We start from the raw sequence: 17122 nt of genomic DNA, 5'->3' as shown, positions 1-17122 counted from the left end.
TCAGTGCACGTGCAGCATTAACAGGCAAGGCAGTGATTGTTCCCAGTGCAAACCGAATTGGTATGGTAGAAGTTGTCATGTTTTGATTCAAGATACATCGTTTACCTCCAGTACATTCACAGCTTCTATAACAAGTAACAGTTACCTTAAAACTTTTGATGGAGCATTAGTACAAATAAATAATGACGACAGACCGATTGATCTTTTCAATGACGGAACAGTACTGATTGAAGCACTGAAAGGACCAACTGAATTATACCAAAGCTCATTGAAGGCCATAGCCTTAACTGTAGGCGGCCAAAGTATAACTGTTTATCCACAAAATTCAGGAACTTTTAAAATGAATGGTCAAACAGTTTATCTTGGACATATTGATTTACCGTCGGGTTACAGAATTGAGAAGATTAGCGAAACTGAAATTTTAATCACGGGACCAAACAATTTTGAAATGAAATGCATTATAGTGAAACGAGACGGACTGCAGGTGGGCATGTCGGTCAGCAGAAATGGTTGTAAGTCAGCAAAAGGTGTGTTTGGTAAATGTTCATCTGGCGATTCATCCGTTTGTAGCGATTCCAATATAGCATGTATAATTTCCAACATAGGTCTTGCGCAGACCATGAAAACATACAATATTGACAAAGAAAAGATTTATCAATATTTCAAATCTCTAAGTAAACCCTATTCCAAGACAATATTTGCAAACGTCGGAGAACGTGAAGTAACATCTGGTACAGCATTAAGGATTTCAAGTGGTGGTTATGTGTCATTGCCATTCTTTGATGTAGATATAATTGGTGAACAGACTGCTGAAAAATCGTTTGAATTAAGAGTGAAATTTGAATCCGACCAACCCGGTACAATTTTGAGCATTGCAAACGAAAAGGCGACTTTTGGCATTGTGATTAAAAACCAGAAATATTTTATACAATATGGGCAGTGGATATTCCCTACTGATATACATGTGACGCTTGGAAAATGGACAAGTATAGGTATTTCTCTAAATGAAACATCTGGTCAATTACTTTTCCATGAAATACACGAAACTAGCTATGGACAGTATAAGGTGATGAACATATCAGTTGCCATTGAAGAATACGGACCTCCTAGTCGTGGAAGGTAGCACAACTATGTTAGGGAAATGGCAGAATATCACAACGATATTCAAAACATCTGGACCTGGTGATGCCGGTTTGACACCTATAATCATATTCGATAGGATACTAGTTTATGATAACCTGAAAACTATAAATGACTTTGTTGACCTTTTTGCACAAAATATACACAATATTTCATCAGCAGATTTATCTACAGATTTCCCTCCAGCAACCTACAGGTTGACATTGCATCTTATTATTGGGTTAAATTTTAACAGTGGGTCTGGATTTATGATATTTGACTTTGTTCATGGAAAGATTGGATATATTGGCCTCACAGGCCGTGTTGAGTGGGTTCATGGTGATCCGCCAATTACACATTTTAGTCTTCCTGTTCAGAATAATGTTGACCGCATACCAGGACCAGTGTCCAATGCAAATGCAAGCACCTTCTGTTTAAAGATAAAGCAGTATTTGGAAATGAAATGTAGCAGTCTATCAGAAATTTTAGATTTCTTTTACGTAGCTTGTTTGAATGACATTCTTCAAACAGGTGACAAAAATAACGCTATCGATTCAGCATTGGCTGCGGCAGATGAATGTAAGAGACACGATCAGTCCTCTGACCGACCAACTGATGATTTGTGTAACATTTTTGGCAATAGGAAATATCCAGTTACTGGAGGTGAGAACTGCAAGAAGAAATGTGCTCATGGGAAGTTTGAAAATGGGGAATGTAAGTGTGACAACGGATATTACGGTGCTCAGTGCGAGTCAGAATGTCCTGGAGGTCATCATTCTCCCTGTTCCGGCCATGGAAGTTGTGACATTTTAACTGGAAAATGTACGTGTAAGTTTGAATGGAGTGGTGACAATGTCTGTAGCAAATGTCACAAGGATTGGAGTGGTGCCAACTGCAACCTGTTTAATTCTGATCCTGAAATAAGAGATGTTGATATTGGAGACGACGATGACCACAGTGGCGACTCTGTTAACGTTAATGACACAACACCATCAGAAATAGATGATGGCAAAGGTATGATATGTAAAGTGAAGGGTTTAAAAGGAAAGATAACCATGTTCAACTCCAAAGGGAAGAAACTAAAGAAGACCTTCGACAAGGCTGTGTTATTTGAGATCAAGAATCTTAGGATTTTGGTAAGTTTTTGTTTCAGTTTTCAGTAAGGAGAAATACTTTGTATTAAAGTTTCTGTATGATAAGTTTCATAATTTGACTTACCTGAAAAACAAGCATAATATTCTAGTAAGCATAATTTACTTCTTAAAGAAGTAAATTTAAATGTATTGTATTTTATGTTACGGTTATACATGTATTTTACATTTGTGATGGCACAGACGTTATGTTAGGACTTGATCAGACTTTTCTTAAAGGTTAAATGTAGTGATGAGCATTTTGACTAAATGTTGTTGGAAAGTTGTTCATATTTTTAAAACCAGACAGTTTAGCTCAGTTTCTGTTATGTTCATGCCTTTGAAAAAAAAAATTTATTTATGAGCCTGTCTGCTTAGCTCAGTGGGGAGGGTGTTGGTCTACGAATCAGGGGTCACGAGTTCGATCCCCGGGCGGGGCGTATGTTCTCTGTGACGATTTGATAAAGGACATTGTGTCTGCAATCATTCGTCCTCCACCTCTGTTTCATGTGGGGAAGTTGGCAGTTACTTGCGGAGAACAGGTTTGTACTGGTACAGAACAAAGGGACACTGGTTAGGTTAACTGCCCGTCGTTACATGACTGAAATACTGTCCTCAGCGATATATGACCGTCCGTCGTTACATGACTAAAATACTGTCCTCGGCGATATATGACCATTTTGTGTCGATTCGCCGTAAAACCCAACTCACTCACTCACTGAAATACTGTTGAAAAAACGGCGTTAAACCTGAAACAAACAAAAAAACCAAATATTTATTTATATCCAATTTCAGATCCGACAGAATATTGTTAAGAAAAAGGCAAAACAGAGGTTGGCAGTAGACAAAGTATTTGTGACATACAAAAGCAATTACATTAATTTTGAAACTATCCAGAAGAAGGCAACAAAAAGCGGCAAACGCAAATTCAAATCATTTGTAAATGGTATAAGATGGAAAAAGAAAACACAAATTGACAAGGTACTTGGAGATATGTGGATCGTGAACAAAAATCCGAAAGTGATTTCTGTGAGCATTTCAGAGATTGGTTTTATCATGGACTTAAAAAGAGGCAGTATCTTCTTTCAACTTGACATCAAACTATTATCAAGCAAGTGGAATACAACTGGTCTCTGTAACTACGTTCCTACATCAGTGGATTATTTGATAACGAAAGATTACAAAGTCTTCACTTCACCTGAACCAGTTCCAGCACAAACTGGAACTTACGTAAGTAATTTACTTAGGAGATATGTATCATTGTGTCGTTAATTTACATTGAAACACATTAATGCAAATTCATTATAAATGTTTGCTGAACATGTATTTACAAATTGGATAACGGTACATTACATATGCTTCAAACCGGTTTGTTTTTAAAATATACTTTTATAAATGCGATTTTGTTGTATTTCAGTGTTCCGTGGATACAGATTTCAGCACTGATTACTTCATTGACAACACTGACGTCTCCAATAAGGTCTCAGGTTCAGCAATTTGTTGCAATTCAGCAAGCGCAAGTGTAACATCGTTTCAGTTATTCGACAGTTCAAGTGAAGAAGCAACTATCTCATTTTACCTGAAAACTTGTACAGGATGTCACGGTGTCATCTTTTCCTACACAAGGAAGAAACCATTCAGTTTGGACTTCAGTGGGACGGTTGTGATCTATTATGGCAAAAATGACAAGTGGGACTCTGGAATAAAACTTTTAGATAACGTTTGGTATCAGATTGTATTGACTTACTCGAAGCAATTGAAAAAGATTAATCTTTACGTTTTTAGTATTCACAATTCAACAAATCCAGAAACTTTCACAGTTGAAAATTTCAACAACAAAAATCCTTTCGTAAATGGAGGCGATCTCTCACTTGGAAAATTCCAGGTCAGCCAAGAAATAAGGAAATGGAAAAAGATAGATTCCTTTGTTGGCTGCTATGACTCTCTAGGATTTGCTTCAAGGTAACAAATAGTTTTGTACATAACATTAGCACTACTAAACCTGTTTGTAAATCGAACTCCTTTCATTTTAGCTTATCTTAACTTCGCTCAGAATGAGTTGTAAAGTATAGCTTGATGGTCCGGCATCCATTGACCTAAATCAGTATTTTTACTTACACCTCCCTTGAAATGTTTCTGGTGTTTTGACGTCACATTTCAAGGTCACAGTATATAAAACTTGACCATAAAAACTTGAATTACGTGCTCATTTTCTACGATAGGCTTTGGAGGATGTTGTACAAACAGCTTGTGCAATTGTCACTAAACTGGAGCTTCTGTATCGTTAAGTGACTCAGTCAAACCGAGTCTGCAATTTTCACTGTTTGCCTTGTTCTCGGTGCTTCCGAGGGATCTACTTTCCAGATTTTATTTCATCCAGAACTGAAAAAGAATTTTTATCAAAACTTGAGGAGAACCTTCCTTTTGAAGCACAGAACGCGACCAAGCAGAATAGTCGCCTTATTGTGCGATTAACTCTATACACAACCGTCTCTTTAGTTTCATTTGTAAAGATTCGCATGTTTGTCAGAGTTTTGAGGAAAAATGTTGTAAAAAATGTTGTTTGAAAATAATTTGAAAGACATTTATTATATATTCACGGTATTGTTGCTCTAATATATGTGATTGTTTTCTTTACAGGTACCTTGATGCCACTACAATATCAGGACTGTACATGAAGCCAATAGATTGGGTGAAATATTATTTAAATATGGCAGGTGTCAAATTCTACTATTATGACTTCGATGACGAGGCATTCTATTGTAAGTACTTTTTATATGTGTCGGTGATTTATACTCTTTATATACTTAGTGAAATAACAAATAGTGTATTTATTTATATATGCCTCCTCTTTCACATATGAAAGGCTTCTTCTTTAAAGGAGTGGTTAAGTTTTCCAAGTGCCTAGATGTTACTACATTATATTGATGTAAATGTTCTACATTAATGAAAAGATGCTTTACAGTTTATGTTTTATTCTACTGTCCAATTCTATACGTCTTTTATCATATTAACACTATTTCATATATATTTATTTTCATTGCTTTTTATTCTAGCTGAAGGATACATGGAATTAGATACAGATAAATCAGAGCTACCAGAAGACTTCGGAAGTTTAATTGAGAACACTCGCATGAAGATTGATAACACACCATTGCGATCATGTTACCAAAGGACCTCAGACAGTCCTCAATATGACTTTGATAGGAAAGATAGTGAGGTAGACGTAGCTCGTAAAAGGCGAAGCATGCCACCCTCTTCTCGATCCGTCTCTGGTCAGCTGTATTATTTGCCTACTGATAAAGAAGTCTTTAGATATAGAAGTAGACGGGTGAAGAGAGATGATGTCATCATTAATTACGATACGCTCTGTGACAATATCTTCAGTGGCGCCACGTCCACATTAGCAGTGTGAGTACACCTGTACAATTAGTTCAACTGGTAGCTAAGATCTTTTATATTCTATTATTTGATTTTTTCGCGTTAACAATATGTCTCTCGATATATGATCATTTTGTGTCGATAGAAATAAAGTTAAATAGATTTAGAAATAAAGTTAAATACATTTCTATGCTATTGTCGACCAACAATCATAAGGTATGTTGTTTCTCTTTAGTGGTTTAAGCAAATTGCTTCCCGTTATATGCAAATCAGTAAGTAACTAGGAACTTTAATTTTACCATGCGTTTAGCAATTTCAGAATATGTCAATTTGTTAAAACATGTATGTTAAACTTTCTTCATTCACAGGAGTTGCAGTTCTAGCAACCTTCTTCCAAAACGAAATGAGGCATATTTTGACTGTGTTAATGCAGATGGTGATGGTTACGATATTTCAAGTGCTGTATCTAGCTTTGCTGATGACTGTAAAGAGGCTCTTGGTCTGAGTTTCTGGCCTGCGGAAAGAATTTGTACTGAATTTGAAAGTGATTTAAACCTGTTTCCGTACATGAATGAAGTATGTTTACCAAGATGCATTTTTGGTGGTCGCTTGTCTTCATCCTCCCAGTGCGTCTGTGACAGTGGGTACTGGAATGTGACTTGCGAGGCAGTTTGTCCTGGCGGGGCTGCTGTCCCTTGCAGCGGATATGGAACGTGCAACCAGACCACTGGTGAATGTGATTGTCCACTAAACAGACTGGCAGCCGATGATTGTAGTATCTGTACAAATGGATGGTATGGAAGTAATTGTAACATTGCTGTTAATGAAGAAAGCGTAAGTGTGAACAAACATATCGCTATTGTTGGGCAACTCGGTTCTATCTACACCTTGGATGATTTGAGCTATGCCGTCAAAATACAAGGAGAAATGCTGCTTTTAGCTCTGTCACATAACGTAATCATTCATTGCAAATTTGTCACTTGTTATCAGAATTATTCATGTATTCCGTTTATGTCGGCGCGAATTGGAGACGATACAAACGGTTATGTCACTGTGACTATTCAAGCAAGAAGAATTTATGATTCTAAACCACTTATATACATTAACGGCGTATCCAGTTCACTAGACGAAATGATATATTTCAATGGATTCAAAGTGTACAGATCAAGTTTCTTCCAAGTGAGTTTTGACATAAAAGATACTGCCATATTCAAAATTAGATCTGACGGGCAATACCTACACTTGGATTTGGAATTGCCAAGTAATTTGATAAATCATACCTCTGGGTTATTAAGTGGTGCTGCATTAGAAGTTCCTACAGATAAGCTGAGACACTTGTCAACGGCTATACTAACAGAATTTGGAATCTGTAAAAGTTCAACTAAAGTGCAAACTTCTTTAGCTTCTGAAAGCTCCAACACATTGGTTTTAGATTCATATGAACAAAGATACGGGAACGATACAAAATTCAGCATATCCAGATTTGTTGTGTCAGCATGTGATAGCATAATCTATTTCCCAAGCAATGAATATAAGAACCAGACTCAAGGTGGATTTGGTTTAAGCTTCAGTAAATCAAGTATATATCACAAATTCAGCATCAACACAAGTTCTACCTCAAAACTTACATTCGAACTTCTCGTCAAGCAGAATCAAGCAAATGGTAGTGGTGTCTTGTTTTCGTTTACCGGCGATATATCTTTAATTGTTAGCAGCGCAAACTCGTCCCTTGAAATACACACATACAGCAGAAACAAAACGGTGTTTGAAACAAACATTACTCTTGATGAAAAGTATTGGAACAAAGTGGTTTTGACATATGATAATCCAGAAGGCACCGCGACTTTATATGTAACAGACAAAAATGCAGCAGTTTCAACAACTGGTCATATTGAACTTCCTGCGGGGATTTTCAACAACACAGGAATACTGACTGTTGGTCACTGGCAACCACCTTTCGATGCCAATGAGTACCGGCTTCCAAGTGGATTTGAGGGGAACATAGAAAATTTCATGATCTGGAACATAATAGTGTTGCCGAATGAAATAAGCCAGCTCTGGCAGATGGATCCAGCAGTTCCTGCCGAAAACTTGCTTTTCTCCCTACAGTTCAATGAAGGTGATGGAATCCTTACCAGAGACAATATTGGAAATTTAGATGTCACTTTTCCAGAGTATCCTTGGAAGGCACCAAAATGGTTTGTTTCTGATCTTCACTACACGGGCAGCAGTATCCCGGATTTTGCTTTTATTTATTTTAACAACAACTCTTTAGCAAATGAAGCGGACACAATTTGCTTCACTTCAATTTTCCAGGCTGATTGCCCAGGTATCAGCAATAGCACGAAAGAATTCTTTTACCTCATTTGTAGGCAAGCAATGTCTGCAGCAAATCATAAAATATCAGGGTATAGTGTAATAATTGACTACCTAAGAATCTGTGTTGCCGAACACGGAATGATTGACTCGGCACTTACCTCTTTCTGTACCGAAATAATGGATATGAATGCAAATATTTCTGCCTGTACAAGAAACTGCATGTATGGATTTCAGCATTCTAATGGTTCCTGCTCCTGTTTCAAGGGCTACTTTGGAACATATTGTAATACTGTTTGCCCTGGAGGTTCCGATTCCCCATGTAGTGATCATGGTACTTGTCTTACAAACGGAACTTGTGAATGTTGGTGGAACTGGAATGGGAACAACGAATGCTCCGCATGTACATCAGACTCCACTGGTTCAATAATTGGGCCAGATTGCGCTGTCCTCGCAACATCTTCCCTCTCTTCCAAGACACTAGTAATTGCGGCTGTATCAAGCTGTGGCTACTACATGACTTTTGATGGTCAACAGATATCGTTCACTGGAGAAAGTGGAGCGTTCTTGCTTTTTGAATCATCTATTCTCGGTGTGGAAGTCCATGTCTACCAAGTATCTTGTCACTATGGTTCATGCATCGCAGCAATATCTGTGTCTTCATCCACAAACAAGGCAGTAGTGGCAACCCCAAGACAAGGGTTCGCTCCGTTATTTTTCCTGGACGGGGAGCTTAAAACACTAGAGGATATCACAAACGTGTTCGGTGCAATGACGGTCACACATAGCTCACTCAATGAAATTAGTATCAAATTATCAAGTATAGGAAGTATCACAGTGACTGTAATAGTTCAAAACGAATTTCTTCAAGCATCTGTAGTTACCGATACAACAGTTTGCCAGGTGGGCACTGGTGTTTTTGGTGCCTGTGGTGGTAATGGGAAAAACTACTCTATGATGACACAAAGCGAAGTAACAAAATATGTTTTAACAAATTTCAGACTGTCAAGCAGTATTATCTTGGATGCTCTCAAAGTTCCAAGTAACAACGGTACATACAAGTCAGGTTATGCGCTCAAGTTCAACAATACTGCAGTAATATCTGCACCAATTTTATACCAATCTGGATTTTCTCTTACAGATCTCGATTTCAGCATATCATTATATTTTAAACCCTTGGAATACGGTGGATGCGTTATGTCTTATGCTAAAGATGTTTCATTTGCAATCATAAATACAGACCCGATGCAGATACATTATTTTACGACTTCTGTACAACTTTCATTCACAGCAGAATTAAATGTTTGGAATCAGATTGTACTAACCTTCAGGAGAGATACGCAACAGATTGATGTTTACCACTTTGTGAAAAAGTCGACCATATTGCACGAAATAGTAAACTTGAACTGTCCGGAAATCTTTGAGAGAGAAGGAGTAGTAATGCTGGGAGCATTTTTGCCTTCTGTTAAGAGCAAGAAGTACACTTTCAGTTCGGACGCTTTTGTTGGATTCATTGACGAATTTACAGTATGGAAAGACCCTATTCCAAATTCTCTCATTTATCAAGCCCATCTTCTAAACACCAAAGCATCAGACTTTATCTCAAAACTGTCCTTACTTTTCTCGTTCTCTGAAGGAATTGGAACTATAGCATTCGAAGAGGTCGGTGGAAACAATTTAAAGCTACCAGGCTTCCCATGGCAGGCACCTACTTGGATAATATCAGATCTGGAACTTGAAGTAATAGGCACAACTGTAAATGATGTTCCCTCCGTCATTGATATTGATCCAGCTGTTGAAATTGCCTGTAATAAGTTTTTTGAATCGAATATTTTGCGATTAGAATGTAGTGGTGTATCTGCCTTCATTAGATGGTGGTACCAACAAACATGCAAGATAATAGCCACTAACAGGGGAAACATATCTGACACTGCTATTGCTATGGTCGATTTCACGTCAATATGTAAAGTTACTGGGGGTAATGCAACCAATTTGTACAAAGAAATTTGTTCACTGGATACATACTTTCCAAAATGGTTAAGACAGAAATGCTCTACTTGCGTCTTTGGATATGAAAGTAATGGAAAGTGTGTTTGTTACTATGGATATTATGGGGTTAAATGTGATGGAGTTTGTCCAGGTGGCGTTAAAACACCTTGCAACGGTCATGGAGATTGTGATATAAACGGTACTTGCCAATGCAACGGCCATTTCACGGGTTCCGCTTGTAGCAAGTGTGAAACGGATTGGTCAGGAGACGACTGTATTATTTTCAAACAATCGTCTTATGACCCGCTTAGAAATGGTGCCAATATACTTGTTGCCCAAGTCAATCTGATTGGTCAATTGATGACATTTGATGGTGTTATGTTGGACGTACCCAGGACAGGATACTTCAGTCTTCTGTCTGTTAGATCCTTAGACGTAGAAATTCATGGAAGATTTTCCATCTGCACTTCAGCTTCATCATTACAGCTTTGTCTTGTTGGAATCATATTAGTGCATGGTGGTGAAAAGTATTACATTAGCTATAAGTCTTATGAAACAACAAAAATTGAAATAATTACATCTTCAACATCGTTAATCTTATACGATACATTAGTGTTCGGACACATCACTTTGAAGTTGGAATCTTCAGCGACAATTAAAATGTCTGTACATAATTCTGATCTAATGATGAGGATATCCTTTATAAATGAAAGATTGTTAACAACAATTTCGATCTCCAGCATTGAGTGGAATACGATTCAGATACACATTAAAGGAATACTGACCTCGTGCAATACGTCACTTGCGATTTCAGCATCCAGTTGCAACATCAGTCGAGACGCTGTCTGTACTGATCCAGCACAAACAATACCAGACGCCTGTAAACTGCCTCTAACAACAAAGACCGCCGAATTATTTTTCAATACTTTTGTGTATGTTGATGTCAAATTTATTTTGAAAATCGAGGGAAAAGACTTACAAGCACTGATGTCAAACTGCTTCTTATACTCTGGTACTGGCGTATCAGCAACTGGAATCACATTACCAGAATCTGACTTCACTATTGAAGTACACGTCAAACCAACAGCTATCGGTGGCATTATACTAACTTACTCATTTCAAGAGGAATATATCATTCTTGTTCATCATGCAGAAGGAATAATTGTTTTACTTCGGGGATTGTACCATACGACTGGATTGGTTTTAGAACTGGATGTATGGAACCAAATAAGTCTCGCTTGGAGAGATAATGTAGGAATCTTAGAAGTCTACCACACAAACAATGCAGGTAACATATTAAATGTTTTAAGAACTAAAGAAATAATTGACTTAATAATTGTGTTAAATATTGATCATTAATCAAAAGACTTGAACGCTTAGTATGAAATAATTACTGTTGCATTATTACTAATTTTTGATTGAATTTATATGCTTTTATCTTTACCATAGATGTATCAGAAAGATGTTTGATTACTTTTATTACAGGTGTCACATCAGTGAAAGTACTATCTGTATCTGATGCAGTATTTACAAGCGGAGGAACATTAACGCTGGCCCAGGTTACTCCAGGTTTAAATGTAGACATTGCCATGGGAGTGCTTAAAGGTTACATAGATGAAGTTCGTGTGTGGTCACGGCCACATAACCCTACCATCATAGTCAACAACTTCAGAGTTAAAGTCACATCTGACACGAGTGATATTTTATACAACTGGAATTTCAACGAAGGAGTTGGTTTCACCGCACATGAAAGCATGCAGATGGATAATATGGTAGTCATTGATACCCAGAATCCACCTCTTTGGGTACAATCGGACCTTGAATTGTCTGAAAACTACGACCTTGATAAACCTAAAATGACCACGAAGTTTGGAATTACCGAAGCAGAACTAGAAATGGCTCAAGAAAAGTGTCATACTCTGATGAGTAACTTCTCAAATGCAATAACTGGATCTAGCGTTGAAATGCTAACTGAAGTACTTGATGACATGTGTGTTGATGAACTGACTAGTACTGGAGATTCAGCTCAAGCGGAGGCCATTTTGGCAGGAGCAGCCGACTTATTTGTTGCCGCTGAAAACGCGTCATCCAATCCAATTAGCAGTATGTGCAACGTAGTGGACTCGCTTGTCGAATATATCGGAGCCAGTGGTGACATATGCAAAACGTGCATATTCGGTGATGTGCAAGATAAAACATGCATTTGCTTAGACACACATTGGGGACCAACATGCACAGCCATCTGCCCTGTAGGACCACTTGGTGCATGCAGTTCATATGGAGTGTGCTCTTCAGATGTTGGTATCTGTTATTGTCACCCTCGACATTACTCAAGAGCAATAACTGTAACTGAAGTCTGGAAGAACTACGTTTCATCTTTCAGTTTGAATATCTCAATAGAATATACTTGTGATGAATGTTCACAAAACTGGGTTGGAAATGACTGCCAGTTTGCCAGCTCGCTTAAATTTAGTTACGTCGGAATAGTGTATGGGTCATATATAACTACTTTCGATGGACTTTCCTTTACACATATTGCACCAGGCTTTTATTTTCTTATAAGAACGTCTTCCATCAACGTTCAGTGTTTATTCTTACCTTGTTTAGGTACAAATAAATGTCGATACATGAAAGAATTAGCTGTCCATATCGGAGGGGACATAGTCACAGTTCAACACAATCCTGGGGAAAATGTAACAGTTACCTTGAATGACGAAGAATTACTCTATCCAGTGCAAAAGGCATCAGTTAAAATAGAAATACTATGGACTGAGGACCCATTCATAAAGATATCATTTAGCAGTTCGTATATTATTGTGTACGATTCAGCCATTGGTTTAATCACTTCCTCTCGAATACATAAAGATATTGCAAAAGTTAATAAAGGAATGCTAGGATCAGCTGACGGATCATGGACGAATGACATTCAGTGCGGTGATGAAACTACACAATTAAGAGAAGGTGACATAACAGGAGATTATGCAGGAGAATGTGTTATTAAACGGTTCACTCCCTCTACTAACGACCTGATTATTAAAAGTCACTATTCTTCAGGCTCAATTTCTGCAGGAGGATACGCTTTGTCGCTGTTTGGTGGACAATACTTTTATGTACGCGGATTTATTGTAGAACAAAATGTCGTCGCTTTTACAGTCAGTTACTGGATTAAATGTACAATAGCTTCGTCTCCTGCCAAGACTTCTTACACGCTTGTCTCCATCGCAGTTGGTTCCAAAACTTTAACATTCCACGTAATGTCTGGTTATTTAGCAGTCACTTTGAATACAAACATGACAACTACGCAGATATTTGAATTAAATGTTTGGTATTATTTTGCATTCACTTGGCAATCAGATGGTTCCGCTGTTATCTACCTTATTAGAAACGGACTTGTTGATAAGACTACCCTTAACCTAAATATTGGATCTTCTGTGAATGTAAAAGAAATTAAAATCCACTCTTCAGCTGCAGCCCGTATAACTGTCGATAATTTCCGTATGTGGGCAAAATCGAAATCTGTAAATGAAATACTAGCTGACATGAATGTCTATGGTGAGTCTGAGGCTCCCGACAAAACGCTTATGTTGTCGGCGCTGTTCGATGAGGGGATTGGAGACACATCATCTGTGACAACATTTCAAACAAACAGTGGAACTAAGTCTGGCTCTGAAATTGGAACTGTTCCTGGTATAATATCAGGTAATTTACGTTTTATTTTGTCAGTATCAAGTAGTTTCAGTATACCTTGAGAATATTCTAAATAATATACAAATGTATTATTCGGTTGACAACGAACATTACCAAATTTTCATATGTGATGCATCTGTAAATCTTACAGTAATTTGATTCTGAGACAAACTGGGTACAGTTTTATTTTTTTATTATAGAAGCAATTACATTCGTAAAACATGTGTTCTATCATCATCGCTTTATACAGTAACTTGTCTTGTTTAGTTAATTTTTATCTGTAGTAGCTCTGCCTCTTTTACCTGTGATGATGCGTACGGTTCCTAATTTATAGATTTTATATCTGTGTATTTACAGATACCATTACCAACGAAACATGGGTCCCTTCTACTATCCCAATACCAGCAATCCATTTACCAGACGCACTTACAACATACAGTCGTACAAAGAGCAACTATACGACCGCAGCTGCTGATTGCCTGGCCGAAATCAACAACGAAACAATTGCTAATAACTGTGAAGCAATGGCGAGCAGTCTAGTGGACCATTTCCTTGAAGCATGTATTCGTGAATATAAACGAGCTGGTGCCAAAGAAGCAACAAGAATAATGCATTATTCTCTCGTTTACTATTGTGTAACTGTTATCGGCGTCAACGACTGTTTATTCGATCACTATTTCTACTTCTGTGACGAAAAGGCCCCAGACGATAAAGGCTTTCCCATATGGATAATAATTCTAATTATAGTCATTTGTATTCTAATTATAGCTATAATTGTCGTCTGCTGCTGTTTTTTTGTTTGCATGAAGAAAAAGAAGGGAAGAAAACACAGGGAGGGCGAGGTGACGTTAATATCTCAAAGAAATTTTGAAAATAAACTATATATGGAACATGACAATGAAGGCATGCACGAAGGAATGCACGAGACTGCTTTCGGTAGAGAGACACACACTAGAATTGGGGTGCATTTTGGAGGCAGTGATTCTCCTGCTTACTTTAACTCTGCTCATTCTAGTAGACGACCTTCAGTAGATACTGACGATCTCTTTGAATCACCTGTAATGTTTATCAGTTCGCCGCCAACAGAAACATTGGATACCGAAGATCGGCACAATGTACATGGTGAAGCGCCATCGTCTCAACGTCCGCGTTTTTCAACAGCGCTAAAAAGATTTCTTGGAAGAAAATCAGTTGGTATGTATGATGAGCACATTCAACACATAGATGTAGGCACCCCATCCGCAGATGGTGACGATAACACACACAAGGCGACAGAGGCAAAAGGACACGTTACCGAAACAGTTGTTCCACAATCTGTCAAAGAATTGTTTCATAAAGAGCAACAGTCTGAAAGATCATCCTCGCCACATCCAGCTCCAGATACAGAAAACGTACATCCAAAGGGCACAAGGCCAAAGGTATTACATGATACCCATCACGATGCACATGCGCACGCATTCACGCCATTTAGTACGTTCGGACGAAAAGAGCATTCGACCCCAGCACATGCTGCCGATGCACCTACAAGTATTAGGGGTAGACATTCGCCCCATTTCTTTTCAACAGAAGCTGAAAGAACACATCACACTGAGGATGAAACTAAAGTAAAACATGTACCTGGATCGAGCGAATCGCCCAATATTCGCTTCTCAAGGAACATTCATCCTGATCCGCATGACTATGCTGAAGTGCACGGAAGTCTGTTTGGATCAAGAGGTAAACCACTACCGTTACTAGATGACTTTTCCGGAGAATCTGGTACAAACTCTAGATCGTCTACACCTGGATTGAAACAGCCGGAGGAAGCTTTGAAAACCAAGAAAAAGAAAGTGAAAAGCCCAGTTACCACGGATCCAAGTATAACATCTCCTTGGGAAAAATATGTGGCCCCTCTTCCTACTTCGTTGAAAAAAGGCACAAAAAAGAAATCGTCCAAAGTCAAGCCGAAAACGACAAAGGAACAAGACATTGTATGCGATATGGACAATGAAGATCAAACAACTGTTTAAACCGTTATACTCGTAATCAAATCAAAACTGATGTGATGTACTTTTAATAAGTTATATATTGCAAACATGCAGGCTTATAATGATTTTGCCGGGCAACACTTAAAGAATATAATTCAACGAGTTTGAGAGTGTGTAATTGAAAATGTGATATAAATTTAACAAGTCATGAAAAGTAGAGAAAGTACTTGTACTGAGAAACATATATTAACTTTTATATAGAAAAAATCCAAATAATGTAAATATTTTGTTTGTCTGTATTTCAGATTACTGTATTTCTCTTTTATGTTTTTGCTCACAGGCGGATCAAAGTTATTGTTCTGTGATTAAGTACGCTGTGATAGTTATGTATGTAGAATAGATATGTATATAAAATTATTTAAATTCTGTCCATATATTAATGTAATATTCATCTTTTCCAAAGTCATTTTAAATAGGTGATACTTTTCAGCCTGAAAAAATTTAGTATACAATAATCTGATTATCAATAATGATTTACTTACAACAGTGTAATTAAGTAATTAAAAACATAGAACATGTCTTCAGATTTTCACGTGTTCTGCCATATATTTGTACGTTTGGAACTCTTTGCTAGTTATTGTACGTCTTAGCCTTAATATGCGACAGTTCTTATTTTCACATATATAATTTTCGTTTGGAGTTTAATAGACAACTAACATTAAAACAAGTGTAATACGAAACGGGGAAAAAAGTTTGATAAGGTGAATTTTGTTTGTTTGTTTTTTTTTTTTTTTTTTTTTTTGTTGTTTGTTGTTTTTTTATCATTGTAGGCTCAACTATATATCATTATGAACGTTTTATACATTATTTGCCTTTACATACCCAGACTCTTTTGTGAATAAATATATTAGCTAAGCTGTGTTGATTATCATTAGCAGTTTTTGCAACAGCATTGTGGTTATTGAACATTTCCAGTGTTCATATAATCGTTACACCTGTTAACTTGCATTCCCCACCTGAATCGAACTTGGAGGACGGATTCCGCCGATGGTGACGGAAAACATAAAGCGGCAGTGCCAAGGATTCGATTTTACGACTCGCTGACTGATTTTTAGCTCAACTATACAAAGTATGGAGAGCTTTCCTACTCGACCCGGCGTCGGCGTCCTTTGATTAAAGTTTTGATGCACTCTCTGTAATTACTTGATGGATTTGTTTTCAACTTAAAATAGTTATTCCTCATCATCACCCACATCCTATGACACAAGGGCCATAACTCTCACACCAATATTTCATGAATTATCCCCCTTTTTACTTAGAATGTCAGGTTAAAGTTTGTATGCACTTTCACTCTATCTCAGTTATTACTTAATGGTTTTGATTCAAACTTGAAGTAGTTGTTCCACATCATCACCCACATCATATGACACAAGCCTCAAAACTCTTGCACCAATATTTTATGGATTATGCTCCCTTTTTGCTTAGAATTATACTTATTTAGTGTTTCGATACACTTTATCTCTCTTATTACTT

The 17122-nt window shown here is 37.5% G+C and overlaps 1 protein-coding gene across 1 annotated transcript; it reads left to right on the top strand.

Moving 5' to 3' along the window:
• The first annotated feature begins 987 nt into the window (after nucleotides 1-987).
• On the top strand, nucleotides 988-16112 carry LOC123558658 (uncharacterized). Its single transcript, XM_053544345.1, has 8 exons — nucleotides 988-2255; nucleotides 3045-3479; nucleotides 3667-4211; nucleotides 4890-5011; nucleotides 5306-5660; nucleotides 5999-11223; nucleotides 11421-13634; nucleotides 13980-16112. The coding sequence occupies exons 1-8, from the start codon at nucleotides 1131-1133 to the stop codon at nucleotides 15629-15631; spliced, it is 11673 nt and encodes a 3890-aa protein (XP_053400320.1). The 5' UTR covers nucleotides 988-1130; the 3' UTR covers nucleotides 15632-16112.
• The last annotated feature ends 1010 nt before the right edge of the window (nucleotides 16113-17122 follow it).

Source organism: Mercenaria mercenaria, chromosome 5, assembly GCF_021730395.1.
Source record: "Mercenaria mercenaria strain notata chromosome 5, MADL_Memer_1, whole genome shotgun sequence".
Lineage (NCBI taxonomy): Eukaryota > Metazoa > Mollusca > Bivalvia > Venerida > Veneridae > Mercenaria > Mercenaria mercenaria.
Note: the sequence above shows the minus strand (reverse complement) of the source record. Positions and strands in the feature narration are given on the sequence as shown.